This window comes from Anomaloglossus baeobatrachus, chromosome 6 (genome assembly GCF_048569485.1).
Source record: "Anomaloglossus baeobatrachus isolate aAnoBae1 chromosome 6, aAnoBae1.hap1, whole genome shotgun sequence".
NCBI classification, from domain to species: domain Eukaryota; kingdom Metazoa; phylum Chordata; class Amphibia; order Anura; family Aromobatidae; genus Anomaloglossus; species Anomaloglossus baeobatrachus.
In genome coordinates this window covers 96,652,238-96,672,990 of record NC_134358.1, presented here as the reverse complement: position 1 = coordinate 96,672,990, position 20,753 = coordinate 96,652,238, and the positions used below count along the sequence as shown (strand labels likewise).

The 20,753-nt window shown below is 50.8% G+C and overlaps 1 protein-coding gene across 3 annotated transcripts in view; it reads left to right on the top strand.

The window, feature by feature from the left end:
• The window catches only part of LRRCC1 (leucine rich repeat and coiled-coil centrosomal protein 1), a 192,252-nt gene extending 171,837 nt beyond the window's left edge, over positions 1–20,415 (top strand). For 2 of the 3 annotated variants that reach the window (XM_075353129.1, XM_075353130.1), the window contains exon 20: positions 19,784–20,415. In XM_075353129.1, the coding sequence (XP_075209244.1) occupies positions 19,784–19,906 (123 nt within the window). In that variant the 3' untranslated portion in view covers positions 19,907–20,415. Of the gene's footprint in view, positions 1–15,970; positions 16,107–19,783 lie in introns of all 3 variants that reach the window. The other variant, XR_012754666.1, reaches the window with a different exon arrangement.
• The last annotated feature ends 338 nt before the right edge of the window (positions 20,416–20,753 follow it).

Below are 20,753 nucleotides of genomic sequence, written 5' to 3'. Positions count from 1 at the left end.
GAGGATGTCTCTACCAGGGGCTCGGACGCTACTTTATGTACATTGATCCGTCCGTAGGTGACGCAGAGGCGAATGACTGGATTGCGTCCATTATACTTGTACTGGACCTCCATCCGCCTGTATCAGGGGAGTATTCCCCGTTGGCAGAAAGGCATCAGTATACCTTTAACAGGACGAGGAGTGTGTTCCTTAACCACTCCAGTTTTCAACCCGCTGCGTCCAAGCCCACAGCCTGTCCTGCAGACCCCACAGCGGGGTTCTGCTGCCTGTTTCCCACTCCCATCAGAGGTGGTCAAGGAGTGTACTCATTCGCCAAGGGTGGCCACTCCGGTGTCTAGACTTTCAGCCCGGATAGTTGTATCAGTGGCTGACGGCACCTCTATAAGGATCCCACGGTACATTAATTTTGTACTGGACCTCAATCCGCCGGAGTTACTTTACCTAAGAGAACACAACGTGTGTTCCTTAACCACTCCAGTTTTCAGGCCCCTGTGACCAAGCCCAGGGTCCGCTCTGACAGTCGCTTCCCATGAAGCGTGATTCTGAGGACTGTGTTTCCCCTGTCCACCAATGGTGGTCAAGAAGTGGGCTCATTCACCTCAGGTGGCTCAGCCCGGACCGTTATGTCAGTGGCTGATGGCTCCTCACTTAAGGTTTTGCGGTCCGCCCGGTTGTCCTTTTGGCCAAGTCGGTATGGGGGCGGCAGGAGCTTCGTTCTCCTCAGCTTTACAGCAGTGCGGTTTTTTTGTACCTTCTCTTCTTCTCTGGAGGAGATGCATTCCCTCACAGGGACTCTATGCCCAAAACGGTTGCCTGCACTTCCAGACTTCAGTCTTTTCATCCTATGCCAGGTCTGCCATGCTGGACACCGCACGGCGGTGGTCTTGGCTACTTTCCTCGCTATCCGCAGGCTCCTGTGGCTTCGGAAATGGAAGGCAGATGCCTCTATAGAGGTTCCTTGCTGGGCTCCCCTTTGGTGGGACCAGTTTCTTCGGAACCAACTGGATGAAATTAAGGAAGCTCTTGGCGGGGAGTGTTCTTCCTTGCCACAAACCTAAACCAGGGAACCTGTCCAGGGCAGGAATCAGTTGAGGTTTCGGTGGTTTCCGTTCCTCCATCTGATCGTCCTCTAGCTCGGCCTAGGTTCATAGAACCAAATGGCTCGAAGCTGCGTCTTCAGAAGACCGCAGGAGATGCTGCCACTGAGTCAGCTTCCTCCGAGCTATCTAGCCACGCCAACAACCTCCTTGGTCGGTGGCAGGCTCTCTCCACTTGGCGACGTATGGTTCTAACACGTCTCTGTTCAGTGGGGGCGGGATTATATCTCCCATGGCTACAGGATGGAATTCTGTACCACCCGCCAAACAGATTTTTTCTGTCAACTCCTCCCGGCTCCAAGGCCGCCGCCTTCTCACAGGCCGTGGCATTTCTTGCAGGCCAATGGAGTAAGTGTACCGGTTCCCGACTGGGAACGGTTCTGAGATTTTTGTTTAAATCTACTCCTAGTCCCCGAAGAGGGCGGTGCCTTCCGACCTGGATCTTTAGCTTTTCAAGCATAGTCAGGTGTGGCGTTTTCACATGGAGTCTCGGTCTTGTTCCATGTGTTTTTTCACCGGATCAATCAAGAACCCAAGGAGATTCCCTAGCAGCCATCGGCATCAGAGATGCCTATCTGCAGGGGTCAATCGCAGTTTCACACCAGCGTTGACTACGTTTTGACAATCGGAGTGGTCCAATTCGTGGCTCTTCCCTTGGGGTTAGCCACGGCCCCTCGAGTATTCTCATTGGGGCAGCTGTGATTAGGGTCCTGCACCCCTAGGGATTGGCAGTGATCTTTTGCCCTGGACGGCCTTCTTGTCGGGGCTTCATCCAGTGCTGACTCTTAGCAGAGTGCTTCGCTCACTCTCGCCACTCTCACCTATTCGGGTGGCTTGTCATTCTGTCCAAGTCCACTCTGACTTCGAACCAGAGGTTCTCAGGGACGCAATTCGAGACTCTGTCGGCACTTGTGAAGCTGCTCTTAGTCGATCAGTAGTCCCTCCGCTGGCGGTCGACGTCGTTCTATCAGACACCATATACAGGTGCTGCTCAGACGGTGGCGTCAATGGAAGCGATTCCTTGCCCAGTTTCTCCTGCGTCCTCTGAGACTGGATGTTTTCCGCTGTACAAGCGAACTCCCTCCTTCCACGGGGTGGTGGCTTCGCCACTGACCAGGGGCTCATTTCAGTGGTGGCTTCGGCCACTCTGTCTCAGGGACGCTCCTTCCTGGCCCCGTCCCGGGTGATCCTCACCAGGATGCTAGTCTATCCGCCTTGGGAGCAGTATACCTCCACCGTGGAGCGCAGGGCGCTTGGACTCTGTCCGAATCAGTCCTCTGGATCAATGTGCTGGAAATCAGAGCTGTATTTCTAGCTCTCTAAGCCTTCACCATCTGTTGGCGGCTAGGCACATTCGAGTCCAGTCGGACAACGTGACAGCGTTTTCCTACATCAGCTTCCAGGGCGGGACACTCAGCCGCCTGGCAATCTTGGCGGCTCAACATTCTTCAGGGGACAAGGGACTCCTAGTCCACCATATCCGCGGCCCACATCCCAGATGTGAAAACTGCGAGGCAGACTATTTCAGCTGTCCAACCGTGGTCCACAATCCTCAGGTTTTGCGGTAGACACACTGGTTCATGTTTGATCCCAGCTTCGTCTCTTTACGTATTTCACCCTCTACCTCTTGTCCAGAGTCCTGCGCAAGATCAGTAAAGGGGGGCCGTCGGGTCATTCTCATACTCCAGACTGACCCAGGCAGGCTTGGTACTCTGACCTGCTCCTTCTGTCCGTTGGATTGCCATGGCATCTTCCGGACCGTCCAGACCTTTCTTCGGCGCTCCATTGGGAGACCCAGACGATTGGGTGTATAGCACTGCCTCCGGAGGCCACACAAAGCATTACACTAAAAAGTGTAAGGCCCCTCCCCTTCTGGCTATACACCCCCAGTGGGATCACTGGCTCACCAGTTTTCAAGCTTTGTGCGAAGGAGGTCAGACATCCACGCATAGCTCCACTGTTTAGTCAGCAGTAGCTGCTGACTATATCGGATGGAAGAAAAGAGGGCCCATATAGGGTCCCCAGCATGCTCCCTTCTCACCCCACTTGCGGTTTGTAAGGTTGAGGTACCCATTGCGGGTACGGAGGCTGGAGCCCACATGCTGCTTTCCTTCCCCATCCCCCTGAGGGGCTCTGTGGAAGTGGGATCTTACCGGCCCCCAAACCCTGAGGCCGGGCTCCATCCACAGACCCAGAGACCCTGCTGGAGGAGCTGAGTACAGTCAGGGACAAGGCCCTGCAACGTTCAGGTACTCTGTGTCCCCGCACAGGCCACGCACACTTCAGGCTTGCTGGGTGTGCTAGTGCGCCGGGGGCATTAGCGCTGCGCGCTCGGGTTAGAGTCACTGCAGCTTAGCTGAGTGATTGTATGTCTTGGGAACTACCGCGCCGGCCGCTCCGGGAGCGGCGGCGCGGCTGGGACTTGTAGTGCGCCGGGGACTCGCGCTGCCCGCGCTTTTACGGCGGCAGCGCTCATAAATCCAGTCCCCGGCTTTTGCGGCCTAGCTCTGCTTCGTTCCCGCCCCCACCCTGTCAATCAGGGAAAGGGAGAGACGCTGTTCTATAGTCAGCGCCGAGGGCTGGAGTCTTATTTACATACTCCAGCCCTCTCACTGAGCACAGTGGGGACGCAAGTTTCCCGCTCTTGGTCTCAACACGCCCAGGGCCCGCCCCTCTCCACAGGACGCCGGCAGCCATTCCTGCATGCAGTCTGGCTGGAGAACGGACACAGGCTCTGGGGGACTCAGACAAGGGACTCTGGCGACCACACACCCGCGTTTATGCGGGCGGTAAGCTGCACATAAGTGCTGGCCCCACTAGTGCCACAGTGTTATTTGGTGCATTTTTTCCCTGTACCATATATATTTATATTGCACTGTACAGTCGCTTCTTGGCTTATACCCTACATTGCTCTGAGGAGACAACAACATGTCATCCGCAAAACGCAAGGGTGCCAAGGCACAGGCGGTATGCACTGCTTGTGCCGCATGTGGGGCTAATCTACCGGCAGGTTCCAATGACCCCCATTGTGTGCAATGTTCAATCCCTGTGCCACTTCGGCAGCCAGAGTCTATGGTAGTAGTGGCCCAGGCAGAGACGCCTGTGAACCCTGCCCCGGTGACGGGGACAGAATTTGCAGTTTTTGCTGATAAGATGTCTGTGACTATGACAAAAATCCTGGAAACCTTGCAGTCCAGGCCAGTTACTCAGACCATGGACACTGCTGTGTCTATGCCCCCCGGTCCCCCTCAGTTGGAACTAATCCGTACTTCAGGGGGGTCCCAGGCATCACAGGCTGAAGACTCTGACTCGGATGACAGTCCCAGGCAGCCTAAGCGGGCTCGCTGGGAAAGACCCTCGACGTCATCACACTGGTCAGGGTCTCAGCGAGACGAGGCTCTGTATGAGGAGACAGAGGTGGGTGATCAGGAATCTAATCCTGACACCGCTCTCAATCTAGATACCCCTGATGGTGACGCTATGGTAAATGACCTTATAGCGGCCATCAATAGACTGTTGGATATTTCTCCCCCAGCCCCTTCAGCAGAGGAGGCAGCTGCACAGCAGGAGAAGTTCCATTTCGGTATCCCAAGCGTAAATTGAGTACTTTTCTGGACCACTCTGACTTCAGAGAATCAGTCCAGAAACATCATGTTTATCCAGACAAGCGTTTCTCCAAACGTCTTAAGGATACACGTTATCCCTTTCCCCCTGACGTGGTCAAACGCTGGACCCAGTGTCCAAAGGTGGACCCCCCAATCTCCAGGCTTGCGGCTAGATCCATAGTTGCAGTGGAAGATGGGGCTTCACTTAAAGATGCCAATGACAGACAGATGGACCTTTGGTTAAAGTCTGTCTATGAAGCTATCGGCGCGTCGTTTGCTCCAGCATTCGCGGCCGTGTGGGCACTCCAAGCTATTTCAGCTGGTCTGGCACAGGTGGACTCTATCATACGTCCAGCAGTGCCGCGAGTAGCGTCCCTAACCTCGCAAATGTCTGCGTTTGCGACTTACGCTATCAACGCTGTCCTGGACTCTACGAGCCGTACCTCAATGGCGTCTGCCAACTCTGTGGTTTTGCGCAGAGCCTTGTGGTTAAAGGAATGGAAAGCAGATTCTGCTTCCAAGAAATGTTTAACCAGCTTGCCACTATCTGGAGACAGACTGTTTGGTGAGCAATTGGCTGAGATCATTAAACAGTCCAAGGGTAAGGACTCCTCCTTACCCCAGCCCAGATCAAGCAAACCTCAACAGAGGAAGTGGCAGTCGAGGTTTCGGTCCTTTCGAGGCTCGGGCAAGCCCCAATTCTCCTCGTCCAAAGGGACTCAGAAGGAGCAAAGGAGCTCAGATGCCTGGCGGGCTCACTCACGCCCCAAGAAAGCAACCGGAGGAACAGTTTCCAAGCCGGCTGCCTCATGACTTTCGGCCTCCTCTCTCCGCATCCTCGGTCGGTGGCAGGCTCTCCCACTTTTGCGACATTTGGCTGCCACAGGTCAAGGACCGGTGGGTAACAGACATTTTGTCTCACGGGTACAGGATAGAGTTCAGTTCTCGTCCTCCGCCTCGGTTCTTCAGAACTTCCCCACATCCCGACCGCGCAGATGCCCTTCTGCAGGCGGTGGGCTCTCTAAGAGCAGAAGGAGTGGTGATCCCTGTTCCTCTTCCGGAACAAGGGCAAGGTTTTTACTCCAATCTCTTTGTGGTGCCAAAAAAGGACGGCTCATTCCGTCCTGTTCTGGACCTAAAGCTGCTCAACAAGCATGTGAACGCCAGGCGGTTCCGGATGGAATCCCTCCGCTCCGTCATTGCCTCAATGTCTCAAGGAGATTTCCTTGCATCGATAGACATCAAAGATGCTTATCTCCACGTGCCGATTGCTACAGAGCACCAACGCTTTCTACGTTTCGTGATAGGAGACGACCATCTTCAATTCGTAGCTCTGCCATTTGGTCTGGCGACAGCCCCACGGGTTTTCACCAAGGTCATGGCGGCAGTGGTAGCAATCTTGCACTCTCAGGGACACTCGGTGATCCCTTACTTAGACGATCTGCTTGTAAAAGCACCCTCTCAAGAGGCATGCCAACTCAGCCTGAATGTTGCGCTGGAGACTCTCCAGACTTTCGGGTGGATCATCAACTTTTCAAAGTCCAATCTGGCACCGACCCAATCACTAACGTATCTTGGCATGGAGTTTCATACTCTCTCAGCGATAGTGAAGCTTCCGCTGGACAAGCAGCGGTCACTACAGACAGGGGTGCAGTCTCTCCTTCAAGGTCAGTCGCACCCCTTAAGGCGCCTCATGCACTTCCTGGGGAAGATGGTGGCAGCAATGGAGGCAGTCCCGTTTGCGCAGTTTCATCTGCGCCCACTTCAGTGGGACATTCTCCGCCAATGGGACGGGAAGTCAACATCCCTGGACAGGGAAGTCTCCCTTTCCCAGACGGCCAAGGACTCTCTGCAATGGTGGCTTCTTCCCACCTCATTATCACAGGGAAGATCCTTCCTACCCCCATCCTGGGCAGTAGTCACGACAGACGCGAGTCTGTCAGGGTGGGGAGCAGTTTTTCTCCACCACAGGGCTCAGGGTACGTGGACTCAGCAGGAGTCCACCCTTCAGATCAATGTTCTGGAAATCAGGGCAGTGTATCTGGCCCTACTAGCTTTCCAGCAGTGGCTGGAAGGAAAGCAGATCCGAATTCAGTCGGACAACTCCACAGCGGTGGCATACATCAACCACCAGGGAGGGACACGCAGTCGGCAAGCCTTCCAGGAAGTCCGGCGGATTCTGATGTGGGTGGAGGACAGAGCATCCACCATATCCGCGGTTCACATCCCGGGCGTGGAAAACTGGGAAGCAGACTTCCTCAGTCGCCAGGGTATGGACGCAGGGGAGTGGTCCCTTCACCCGGACGTGTTTCAGGAAATCTGTTGCCGCTGGGGGGTGCCGGACGTCGACTTAATGGCGTCTCGGCACAACAACAAGGTCCCGACTTTCATGGCGCGGTCTCGCGATCAAAGTGCTCTGGCGGTAGACGCTTTGGTGCAAGATTGGTCGCAGTTCCGGCTCCCTTATGTGTTTCCACCTCTGGCACTCCTGCCCAGAGTGCTACGCAAGATCAGATCCGATTGCAGCCGCGTCATACTCGTCGCTCCAGACTGGCCGAGGAGGTCGTGGTACCCGGATCTGTGGCATCTCACGGTCGGCCAACCGTGGGCACTACCAGACCGACCAGACTTACTGTCCCAAGGGCCATTTTTCCATCGGAATTCTGCGGCCCTGAACCTGACTGTGTGGCCATTGAGTCCTGGATCCTAGCGTCTTCAGGATTATCCCAAGGGGTCGTGGCCACCATGAGACAGGCTAGGAAGCCCGCGTCTGCTAAGATCTACCACAGAACGTGGAAGATATTCTTATCCTGGTGCTCTGCTCAGGGAGTGTCTCCCTGGCCATTTGCATTGCCGACTTTTCTTTCTTTCCTGCAATCTGGGTTAGAAAAAGGTTTGTCGCTCGGCTCCCTTAAAGGGCAAGTCTCGGCGTTATCCGTCTTTTTTCAGAAGCGTCTAGCACGACTTTCTAAGGTGCGCACGTTCCTGCAGGGGGTTTGTCATATCGTACCCCCGTACAAGCGGCCGTTAGATCCATGGGATCTGAACAGGGTACTAGTTGCCCTCCAGAAGCCGCCTTTCGAGCCTCTGAGGGATGTTTCACTTTCTCGACTATCACAGAAAGTGGCTTTTCTGGTAGCGATCACATCTCTTCGAAGAGTGTCTGAGCTAGCAGCGCTGTCATCCAAGGCTCCTTTCCTGGTCTTCCACCAGGACAAGGTAGTGCTGCGCCCGATTCAGGAGTTTCTCCCTAAGGTGGTATCCTCTTTTCATCTCAATCAGGATATCTCCTTACCTTCCTTTTGTCCTCATCCAGTTCATCGGTATGAAAAGGATTTGCATTTGTTGGATCTGGTGAGAGCACTCAGAATCTACATTTCCCGCACGGCGCCCCTGCGCCGCTCGGATGCACTCTTTGTCCTTGTCGCTGGTAAGCGCAAAGGATCGCAGGCTTCCAAATCCACCCTGGCTCGATGGATCAAGGAACCAATTCTTGAAGCCTACCGTTCTGCTGGGCTTCCGGTTCCATCAGGGCTGAAGGCCCATTCTACCAGAGCCGTGGGTGCGTCCTGGGCATTACGACACCAGGCTACGGCTCAACAGGTGTGCCAGGCAGCTACCTGGTCGAGTCTGCACACTTTCACCAAACATTATCAGGTGCATACCTATGCTTCGGCGGACGCCAGCCTAGGTAGAAGAGTACTGCAGGCGGCAGTTGCCTCCCCGTAGGGGAGGGCTGTCTTTGCAGCTCTAACATGAGGTATTTCTTTACCCACCCAGGGACAGCTTTTGGACGTCCCAATCGTCTGGGTCTCCCAATGGAGCGCCGAAGAAGAAGGGAATTTTGTTACTTACCGTAAATTCCTTTTCTTCTAGCTCCTATTGGGAGACCCAGCACCCGCCCTGTTGTCCTTCGGGATTTTTGGTTGTTTTTCGGGTCCACATGTTGTTCATGTTGAATGGTTTTCAGTTCTCCGATGTTACTTCGGAGTGAATTTGTTTAAACCAGTTATTGGCTTTCCTCCTTCTTGCTTTTGCACTAAAACTGGTGAGCCAGTGATCCCACTGGGGGTGTATAACCAGAAGGGGAGGGGCCTTACACTTTTTAGTGTAATGCTTTGTGTGGCCTCCGGAGGCAGTGCTATACACCCAATCGTCTGGGTCTCCCAATAGGAGCTAGAAGAAAAGGAATTTACGGTAAGTAACAAAATTCCCTTCTTTCTCAAAAGGTCCGTTTTTTCCGTCAGAATTCTGGATTCTCAGATTGACGGCGTAGCTCTTGAGTCCTGGATCTAGGCGACTTCTGGTATCCTTCCTGAAGTCATCTCCGCTATGACTCGAGCTCCAAAGTGTCCTTTGACCTTTTTGGCCTTGCCGACCCTCCTGTCCCTTCCACAGTCCGGTCTACAGCTAGGACTATCCCTCATTAAGGGACAGGTGTCGGCTCTGTCAGTATGTGCCAGCGGCGTATCGTCCGGCTGGCTCCGGTGCGCTCCTTTAAGGGCGCATCTCACATCATTCCGCCTTTCCGGCGGCCTATGGAGCCCTGGGACCTTAATCCGGTCCTCCCGGTTCCCGGAAACCCCCCTTTGCGCCTCTTAGAGAGGTTTCTTTGTTTCATCTTTCACAGAAAGTAGTCTTTCTAGTGGCTATAATTTCCCGTCAGAGAGTTCTGGCTCTCTTGGAGTCACCCCCCTTTTTGGTCTTTTGCAACAAGACAAGGTGGTCTCCGTCCGACTCCGGACTTTTTTCCCTAAGGTGGTTACTGCTTCCACCTTATCCGGGGCAATTTTCCTGCCTTCCTTTTGTCCGGCTCCTGTTCATCGCTTTGAGGAAGCGTTGCATATCCTGGATCTGGTGCGGGCGCTCCGGATCTATGTGTCTCGCACCGCCGTTATTAGGCGGTGCACCTCTCTCTGGTGCTGACTGCTAGTCAGCGTAGCGGTCTCTCGGCATCTAAGCCGACCCTGGTTCGTTGGCTTAGGTCGGCCATTTCCGAGACCTACAAGTGTACTCAAGTGCCTTCCCCGCCGGGGATCAGAGCACATTTGATCAGACCTGTCGGCGCCTTTTGGGCTTTCAGGCACCAGGCTGCGGCTCAGTAGGTCTGTCAGACTGCAGCTCGAATTAGTCTGCATACTTTTTCGAAGCACTACCCAAGGCATGCTCATGCTTTGGCAGACGCGGGCTTGGGCAGACGCATCTTTCCGGCGTCTGTCGCCCATTTGTGAAGTTAGGTTTTGCCTGCTTCTCAGTTGTCTGTTTATTCCCACCCATGGACTGCTTTAGAACGTCCCATGGTCTGGGTCTCCCATAGGATTGATAAAGAAAAAGAATTTTGTTACTTACCGTAAATTCTTTATCTTATAGTTCCGTCATGGGAGACCCAGCACCCTCCCTATTGCCTGTTGGCAGGTTTCTTGTTCCGTGTGTCTTCACCGGCTGTTATTGTTGTAGACAGAGGTTCCGGTTCTTCCGGATTTTACTCTGTCTCTTCTTGTGGGTGGATGTCCTCCTTCAGCTTTTGCACTAAACTGGCTAGGACTGGCTAGCAGGGGGTGTATATGCTAGGAGGGAGGAGCTACACGTTTTGAGTGTAGTAACTTTGTGTGTCCTCCGGGGGCAGTAGCTATACACCCATGGTCTGGGTCTCCCATGACGGAACTATAAGAAAAAGAATTTACGGTAAGTAACAAAATTCTCTTTTTTGTATACATTTTCTCTATTCGGCAGCATTATTTGCTTTTGGCTATATCTCCAAGAGGAGACAACAGCATGTCGTCCGCAGAAAGCAAGGGGGCCAAGGCACAGACTTATTTTGCAACCTGTACCTCTTGTGCGGCTATGTTACCTGCAGGTTCCACCTACCCTCATTGTGACAATGCTCGGCCCCTGTGGCACTCACTCAGCCGGAGCCTCCGGAACTGGTGGGACCCTCGGCTCAGGTGGTACCGCCGGTTTCCACTGCACAGATGGAAGGGACAGAGTTTACATTTTTGACTGAGAAACTCTCTGAGTCGCCTCACATTCCATGGCTCAGTCTATGGACAGATGGTCGGCTAAGATACTAGAAGCTTGGCAGTCCAGACCGGTAACACAGGGCTAGGGCACGGTGAGTTCATCGCCCCCAGGCCCCTCTCGGTCGGTACAGCAAAGGGCTCCTGGGGTGGCACCCAGATCCCACGGTGAGAACTCCGACACGGACCGCAGCCTCAGACAGGCTAAGCGGGCTTGCTGGGAACCTTCCCCGACTTCATCACGCGGTTCAGGGTCTCAGCATGAGGACTCTCTGGAGGATGAAACTGAGGTCGCAGCTCAGGGCTCTGATCCTGACGTTGCTCTCAATCTGGATACACCTGAAGGGGACGCCATAGTAAATGACCTTATAACGTCCATCTACCAGGTGCTAGTCCTTCTCCCCCAACTCCACCTATAGAGGAGTCGGCTTCACAGCAGGAGAAACACCAGTTTAGATTTCCCAAACGTACCCGGAGTCCTTTTTTCGATCACTCTAACTTCAGAGATGCTGTCCAGAAGCACAGAGCATTTACGGACAAGCGCTTTACTAAGCGCCTTAATGACACACGTTACCCTTTCCCCCCTGACGTAGTTAAGGGTTGGGCTCAGTGTCCCAAGGTGGATCCTCCAGTCTCCAGACTGGCGGCTAGATCCGTAGTATTAGTGGCAGATGGTTCATCGCTCAAGGATGCCACTGACAGGCAAATAGAGCTCATGATGAAATCCATCTATGAAGCCATAGACGCGTCTTTTGCTCCGGCCTTCGCAGTCGTGGGGGCATTCCAAGCTATCAGCTTGTCTGTCCGAGACTAATGAGGTCGCAAGTACCTCTGCCCCGCAGGATGTGTCTTTGACTTCTCAGGCGTCGGTTTTTTCGTCCTACGCCATGAACGCCGTCCTGGACTCTGCGAGCCGTACAGCGGTTGCATCCGCCAATTCGGTGGCAGTCCGCAGGGCCATGTGGCTACGCGAATGGAAGGCAGACTCTGCGTCCAAGAAGTTCTTAACCGGTTTGCCATTTTCTGGCGACCGTCTGTGTGGCGAGCAATTGGATGAAAAACCGATGGGTGAGAGACATTCCGTCTCACGGTTACAGGATAGAGCTCAGCTCTCGTCCTCCGACTCGTTTCTGCAGATGGAGTTGTGATCCCCGTTCCGCTTCACGAACGTGGTCGCGGTCTTTACTCCAACTTTTTTGGGGTACCAAAAAAGGACGGATCATTCCGGTCCGTTCCGGGTCTCATTCTGCTCAACAGACACGTGAGAACCAGACGGTTTCGGATGGAATCTCTCCGCTCAGTAATCGCTTCGATGTCCCAGGGAGTCTTCCTAGCATCAATCGACATCAGGGATGCTTATCTCCATGTGCCGATTACACCAGAGCATCAACGCTTCCGGTGTTTCGCCTCCGGGTCGAACACTTTCAGCTCGTGACTCTGCCGGGCGACAGTCCCACGGGTCTTCACCAAGGTCATGGCATCAGTGGCGATGGGCCTACACTCTCAGGGACACTCGGTGATCCCTTACTTAGACGATCCTAAGTCAAGGCACCCTCCCGGGTGGCATGTCAACACAGCCTGAACATTGCTCTGGAGACTCTCCAGAGGTTCGGGTGGATCATCAATTTCCCAAAGTAAAAATTGACACCGACCCAATCACTGACTTTCCTCGGGATGGAGTTTCATTCTCCCTCAGAGATAGTGAAGCTACTGCTGGACAAACAGAGTTTGCTGCAGACAGGGGTGCACTTTCTCCTTCGGGCCCAGTCTCACCCCTTGAGGCGCCTCACGCGCTTCCCAGGGAAGATGGTGGCAGCAATGGAGGCAGTTCCCTTTGCGCAGTTTCATCTGCGTCCACTCCAATGGCACATTCTCCGCAAATGGGACAGGAGGTCGACGTCCCTAGACAGGAACGTCTCTCTTTCACTGGCAGACAAAGCCTCTCCTCAGGGGTGGCTTCTTCCCACTTCTTGGTCGAAAGAAAAATCCTTCCTGCTCCCATCCTGGGCTATGGTCACGACGGACGAGAGTCTGTCAGGGTGGACAGCGGTCTTCCGCCACCACAGGGCTCAGGGAACCTGGACTCTGACAGAGTCCTCCCTTCAGATCAATGTTCTGGAGATAAGGGCAGTGTAGCTAGCCCTAAAGTCGTTCCAGCGGTGGCTGGACGGCAGGCAGATCCGGATACAGTCGGACGACGCCACGGCGGTCGCGTACATCAACCACCAGCACAGAGCGCTGGCGGCGGACGCATCAGTCCAGGACTGGTCGCAATTTCGACTGCCTTATGTATTTCCTCCTCTGGCGCTGCTGCCCAGGGTGTTACTCAAGATCGGGTCCGACTGACGCCGCGCCATCCTCGTCGCTCCAGACTGGCCGCACCTCACGGTGGGTCGACCGTGGGCACTCCCAGGACCGACCAGACTTGCTGTCCCAAGGGCCATTTTCCATCTGAATTCTGCGGTCTTCACCCTGACTGGGTGGCCATTGAGTCATGGCTCTTAGCGTTCTTAGAGTTATATCTATCACGCCTTTCGCAGAAGGTGGTCTTCCTAGTGGCAGGCACATCACTTCGGAGAGTGTCTGAGCTAGCAGCGCTGTCATGCAAAGCCCCCTTCCTGGTGTTTCGCCAGCATGAGGTGGTTCTGCGTCCGGTCCCGGAATGCCTTCTTAAGGTGGTATCCCCCTTTTCTTCTCAATCAGGATATCTCCTTACCTTCTTTTGGCTCTCATCCAGTTCACAGTTGTGAAAAGGATGGCACTTGTTAGATCTCGGGAGAGCACTCCGGCTCTTCTTTTCGCACACTGCGCCCCCGCGCCGTTCTGATGCGCTCTTTGTCCGTGTCACTGGCCAGAGTAAGGGGTCGCAGGCTTCCAAGTCAACCTTGGCTCGGTGGATCAAGGAACTGATCCTTGAAGCCTACCGTTCTTCTGGGCTTCCGATTCCTTTGGAGCTGAAAGCCCATTCTACCAGAGCCGCAGGGGCATCCTGGGCATTGCGTCACCAGGCTACGGCTCAGCACGTGTGGCAGCACTACCTGGTCGAGTTTGCACACTTTCACGAAACACTATCAGGTTCATGCCTATGCTGTGGCAGATGCCAGCCTAGGTAGGCGAGTCCTTCAGGAGGCGGTTGCTCACCTGTAAGAGAGGGCCGTTTTTTCCGGCTCTTTTTATCGAGGTATTCTTTTACCCACCCAGGGACTGCTTTTGGACATCCCAATTGTCTGGATCTCCCAATGGAGCGACAAAGAAGAAGGGAATTTTGTTTACTTACCGTAAATTCCTTTTCTTCTAGCTCCTATTGGGAGACCCAGCACCCGCCCCTGTTCCCTTCGGGCTGTTGTTCTTTTGTGTACACATGTTGTACATGTTGAAGGGTTCTTTTGGTTCATGGTTTCAGTTCTCCGAACATCCTTCGGTTTGAATTTACCTTAGACCAATTTATATAGTTTCCTCCTTCCTGCTTTGGCACCAAAACTGATGGGCCCGTGATGCACGGGAGGGTGTATAGGCAGAGGGGAGGGGTTACACTTTTTAAAGTGTAATACTTTGTGTGGCCTCCGGAGGCAGTAGCTATACACCCAATTGTCTGGGTCTCCCAATAGGAGCTAGAAGAAAAGGAATTTACGGTAAGTAAACAAAATTCCCTTCTTTATGCCCATCCTAAATTCATAGACATTAATATGGCATTGCTCCCTTTATGACCCTTTATCTTGTAAAAAGCCTTACCATGAGAGCTCTTATATGAACCTATAACAGCTCTCCTGGGCAGGCGTTTTACAAGATTTTGGGGTGTGTAGACATTTTTGTCCACTCGTCCAGAAGAGCAATTGTGAGGTCAGATACTGATGCTGGGGAGAGGTCAAGCTTGCAATCTCCATTCCGGTTCATTCACGAAGTTTGATGGGATTAAGGTCTGACCTTGTGGCAGTCAAGTTCTTCCACACCAAACTCCTCCAACCATGCCCTTACATTGGGGCTTTAGGAACTGGAGTACAGTCACGCTGAATCAGCAAACGGTCTCCAACCCCCCCTTCCCCCCAAAATGTTCCCACGAAGTTGTAAGCTACAATTGTCCATAGTATCTTGGTTTGGTGAAGCCTAAAATTGAACTGTCTTTCATCAAACGTGCATAAACAAATATCATACACAAATATAAGGAACTTTGTTAATAGAACAGAATTCTGCTTCTATCTCCACTTCTGAGACTCTTCTTCCCCTCCCTCCTGTTTCTTGAACTTATCCAGTTAAGGCCTAAGACACACGGTGCGAATATCTGAGCAAGTGGAATGCGATAAAACATCGCATTCCACTCGGACCAATATTAGCCTATGTGCCAGCACCCATGAGCGATTATTTTCTTAGCCCTAATCGGGCCGAGAAAACAGTCGCAGCATGCTGCGGGTGTAATGTGATCCTTTATCTCTCACACCCATTGAAGTCTATGGGGCGAAAGAAACATCGCACTGCACTCACATTACATAGGTGTACCGCAAGTGCAGGGTGAGAATGGCAATAGCTGGCAACGGAGGAGAGAAATCCCTCCCTCCCCTCCTCAGTGCCGGCCCGCCCCCCGCAGCTGAGGTCCGATCGAATGATCGGACCTCAGTCGCAATGACACTCGGTTCCCACTGTGCTGCCAGCGTGAGCCGAGTGTCATGCAAGGATCGCAGTAGTCCCTGTGTGGTCCCGGCCTAACTGTTCAAATCCCGTCTTGACGGACTGCGGGTGTCATGTGACACGGCACATTATACTTTGTGGAGACAATTGTACAAATATATTAAAAAAAAAAAGTGGCAAAGGTGTAGTTCTTTTATATTATGGTATTTACTTTGGAAGCATTTCCAGGCCTTACACATCTGTAAAAAAAAAAAGCTCCAGTGCATGCCAAGGCACAGCCATTCACTGGTGTACATTATTAATTCTCCAAAATGGTAGAAAAAAATGTATACTGTGCAGTATATGTTGTGGATTTTGTTGTTTGTTTTTTTTTTTTTTTTGCAGACACCCTGTATTGTAAACTTCCTCTACAGATGCTGGGATTTGGTTGCATAGGGGCTTATGGCTACATTTGAACATTATGCACTGGTAGTAGCTGTTCTTGCTCCACATACTGGATATGTTTACTTAAAGGGATCCTGTCAGTACGATTTCACTAATAAAACTAGTGATACAGCTATATAGGTCCCAATGTAACAAAGTGAATTACACCTTCTTTTTTTTTTTTTTCTTTTTTTTTTTTTTTTAGTAATGCAGTGGCCTGTGCTACAAAATCAATCTTTGCAGATCCATGAAATTTAGCCTGGAAGTGCATTGGTGGTATGGCAGTCCACTGGAGTACATGAACATAGTTGAGGCTAATTTGCAAGTGGCATCAAAGTTTGGTATGTTAGCCCTGGCACATCAGATTACTACAAAATGTGTATCATTTTCATGGGTGTATCAGGACCTATACAGCTTTAGCATTTGTTTCTGGAGTACAATTGACCCGACAGGTTCCCATTAATGAGATGCAAGCAGAGTCTTCAGTTTTACATGTAAATTACTGGTGATCGTACTCGAAGACAGGTTCTGGCTGATGCAAAAGATTAGAGGTCAATGACCTTTTTCACATTTAACTATTCTCACATTCTGGCAGCTTATGTAGGTCAGTGTTCATGATTATAAATGCAGAGAAGTGCATGCTCTAGATTGGAGAGTGCTGGTACACTATAGATTGTTATTTAACAAAGGGAATCTGTCAGGTGATTTTCCAGTACAACACTGTTATCCTTAAATGGGATTTAAGGAGACCTTTGAAGATCAGTAATTTATAGCTTTCCCTCTTCCTGTTATCTTGTAAAGCTGGTGTCACACACAGCGACAACGACAACGACGTCGCTGCTACGTCACCATTTTCTGTGACGTTGCAGCGACGTCCCGTCGCTGTCGCTGTGTGTGACATCCAGCAACGACCTGGCCCCTGCTGTGAGGTCGCCGGTCGTTGCTGAATGTCCAGCTTCATTTTTTGGTCGTCACTCTCCCGCTGTGACACACACATCGCTGTGTGTGACAGCGAGAGAGCGACGAAATGAAGCGAGCAGGAGCCGGCACTGGCAGCTGCGGTAAGCTGTAACCAGCGTAAACATCGGGTAACCAAGGGAAGACCTTTCCCTGGTTACCCGATGTTTACGCTGGTTACCAGCCTCCGCTCTTGCTGCCAGTGCCGGCTCCTGCACTGTGACATGTGGCTGCAGTATGCATCGGGTAATTAACCCGATGTATACTGTAGCAAGGAGAGCAAGGAGCCAGCGCTAAGCAGTGCGCGCGGCTCCCTGCTCTCTGAACTGTGACATGTAGCTGCAGCACACATCGGGTTAATTAACCCGATGTGTGCTGCAGGAGAGCAAGGAGCCAGCGCTAAGCGCGGCTCCCTGCTCTCTGAACTGTGACATGTAGCTGCAGCACACATCGGGTTAATTAACCCGATGTGTGCTGCAGGAGAGCAAGGAGCCAGCGCTAAGCGCGGCTCCCTGCTCTCTGAACTGTGACATGTAGCTGCAGCACACATCGGGTTAATTAACCCGATGTGTGCTGCAGGAGAGCAAGGAGCCAGCGCTAAGCGCGGCTCCCTGCTCTCTGAACATGTAGCACAGCGACCTTATGATCGCTGCTTCTGCTGTGTTTGACAGCTAAGCAGCGATCATAACAGCGACTTACAAGGTCGCTGTTACGTCACCGAAAATGGTGACGTAACAGCGACGTCGTTGTCGCTGTCGTTTAGTGTGAACCCAGCTTAAGTTTCCAAGAATTCAGTGTGACATAGTCAAGTGTATGTAAATACAAACCGCAAAAGCCTGCTCCCCCCTCCCACCGCTCAGTGCTGGCATCAGTGATAGTAAATCTGAACTGAATTTGCACTGCTGCCCCCACCCATACTCCCTCCCACCTCTCTGCAGTGATAGTGAATGCACTGGGAGGTGGGGAGCAGTGAATATGCAAATTGAATTTACTTACACTTGACTAGTGTGCAGAAGCCACTGAATTCTCTGGAGCTTACAGCAAGATAACAGGATAAGGTAGAGCAATAAAACTTACTGATCCTGAAAGGTCTCCTTAAGCCCTATTTAACGGTAACATTAGTATTGTACTACAAACTCACCTGACAGATTCCCTTTAAAAATGATTAGATGATCTTGCCTACTTCTCACTGTCCTCACAAGACACCAGCGGAAGCGTGGCTGTAATACCAAGCTGGGCACACATGCTGCAAGTGCCGACATTGGCGTTATCACTAAATCCAGCAGTTTACTTCTTTAGATGCCACCCTTAGTAGTAAATACGGCAGCTAAAGCGATTTTTAGGGGGAAGGATGGACGCTACTATCTGGCCATCAGCACCCTGCATTGTAATCTTAGGGGACCGATGGGTTACCTTAGCAGGTGTGATTTTCTAGAAACTTATACCCCAAAATAATGCTATGGAAAAGCTACGGCTTCTTCCGCAGAAAAAAATCTCTTGTAAAGCAATGTGAACAGGGAAAAAAAAATTATGGCTCTTCGAATGTGAAGATGAAAAAAATTACAAGTTCAAGAACGATCAAGCAAGCTTGGTCATCAAGGAGTAAATGCAGCCAAGAATTTTCTTCCTTTTTCCCTGAGATTAATAATTATAACTCTGCCCTCCCGCTGTGAGCGAACCTTCTCGTGGTTCAAAGGAAAACATTTAAGGTCCAATAGCAAAATACTATGTAAATCGCTTTTAGCAATTATTTTTTATTTATGTGAAACGGGGAAGTTATTACGTTTGTCAACCTTATACTTTGTCAGGTTATAAACTTTATGTATTTCTAAGTATATTACCTAGGTAACATGGATATTTAATTTATTGTGCATTCTTATATATCGCTATCATCTTCTCCAGCGCTTTACAGACATGACTATCACTGTCCCCATTGGGGCTCAAAATCTAACTTGCCTATCAGTGTCTTTGGAATGTGGGAGGAAACCCAAGAAAACCCAAGCCAAACATGCAGAGTTCTTGCAGATGTTGTCTTTGGTGGGATTTGTACCCCAGCGCTGATATAAAGCAGCGCTCTTCATATGAAGAGTATGTAACCTGCCAGGAGTGATAATTCTTTCACTCTGGTTTGTCACATGCTTTGTACATCAAAGTGTTTACATTAGTTCTGTAGCATAAAATGCTTTAAAAAGTCACAGAACTTCTGTGCAACTCGATATTGTGCAAAAATGTTGCGATTTTTCACGCCATCCTGGCTCGCTCTGCCAGAATGCACCGGATGCCCCTTATAATTCCGAAATCACCCTGATAATACAATAACACCACCTATGACATCACTTCCTGCTCATCAGCAATTGGCTGAGGCGTTACCCTACAGACTTCCTGCCAGTCTCCCGATTTACTCTGTGCATAGCAGTGAGAGCGCTCTGCCTCTACAGAAACTGTGATAAATACTGATTACACAAGAATGGGTCATCAGTCAGGATTTGGCACAGAAGCCAATATCGAGTGGTCGGTGAATTGCAGAAGTCTTGAAAAATAAGGGATAACCCTGTAAATACTGAGACTGTGGATAAACCTGATGTGTTTGTCAATAAGAGTAAAAACTTATGAAATGGCAATAATTGTATTTCAGTAACCAACGAAACATCCAACTAAAAGATCTTAATACACCAAAGCAGCCAGCTTTGGGAAAACCAAAATGAGGGTAGGATTCCACTTGCGGGAGACTCGAGCGTATCTTGCATTGCATCACCCGGCACGGCCTGCCTCTCTCCCAACGGGAGCGTCTCAGTTGTATAGAAATAGATGCAGCTGACCCGCTTCTGTCGGGAGAGGGGCAAGCCAAGCCGGGAGATGCGATGCGAGATACGCTCGAGTCTCTCGCAAGTGGAATCCTACCCTGAGTGTCAGTCTCAAATGTTTGTCCTTGACTTCAGAATTAAAGGATGTATTTCATACTACCGCGATCTGTTCCCTATATCTACCGGCAGTACACATTTTCACACATGGCCTTCATTTCAATATTCATACTTATGTTTTTCCTACCCTTTTGTTATAGATTTATCAAGTAGAGGAAGAAATGCGTCAGCTGCTACAAGAAACAGCAAACAGTAAGAAAGCCATGGAAGAGAAGATGAAGCGTCTCACCAGTGCATTCTGTGACATTCAACAAGACTTTTAGCTGTTGGTGCAGCGTTGCGCTGACTTTAGTATTACATCTGTTCATAGGTGTGTGGGTGACCTAGGTAACATTCGACTCTTTGAAGAGTCAGATAACCGGTGTCGATGTTGTCTTTAAATTATGACTTTAGTTTGTGGCTATTTTTCAATGTATATTTTTAGATCTGAGTAACACTATGTACATGGAGGGGGTATGTTTTATATAGACTACATAGCGTACACAGAAGTAAAGGTTGTATTGTGCAATTACCAAAATATAACCTGAATTTCCACCTCTTCAATTGATACAAAAAGGAATTGCACTCAGTGCTCTTCACTAATCCATTTTTCCCAACTTTTTAACTGTGGAAAACTCTTGGAGAAAACCCTACTAATAAGGTCAAACACAATTGTTAGTTTAAGTGTAATATGCTCATGTATGCTCTGTCCATGAACAAGCAAAACCTAAAATAAAAACATAATGCGTAGGTACACTGCAGTGAAATAAATACTAACACGTGGAAAAAATAACGGGTACTTTGTTTATATTTTTTAATAAAATAAAAAGCGTAAAATCCCACCCCCTGCGCGACAAGGTGCACCCAATCAGGATGGTCCATACTCTACTGACTGAATCTCGCTACGCGCCATCAGACGTCAAAATAAACAGGGGTCTGACCATGTTGGAACTTGTCTACAGAAAGCTGAATGGTGCGCAGCACACACCCCAAATATACGGAGTACAAGAAACTACAGTCAGGGCCAGAAATATTTGGACAGTGACACAAGTTTTGTTATTTTAGCTGTTTACAAAAACATGTTCAGAAATACAATTATATATATAATATGGGCTGAAAGTGCACACTCCC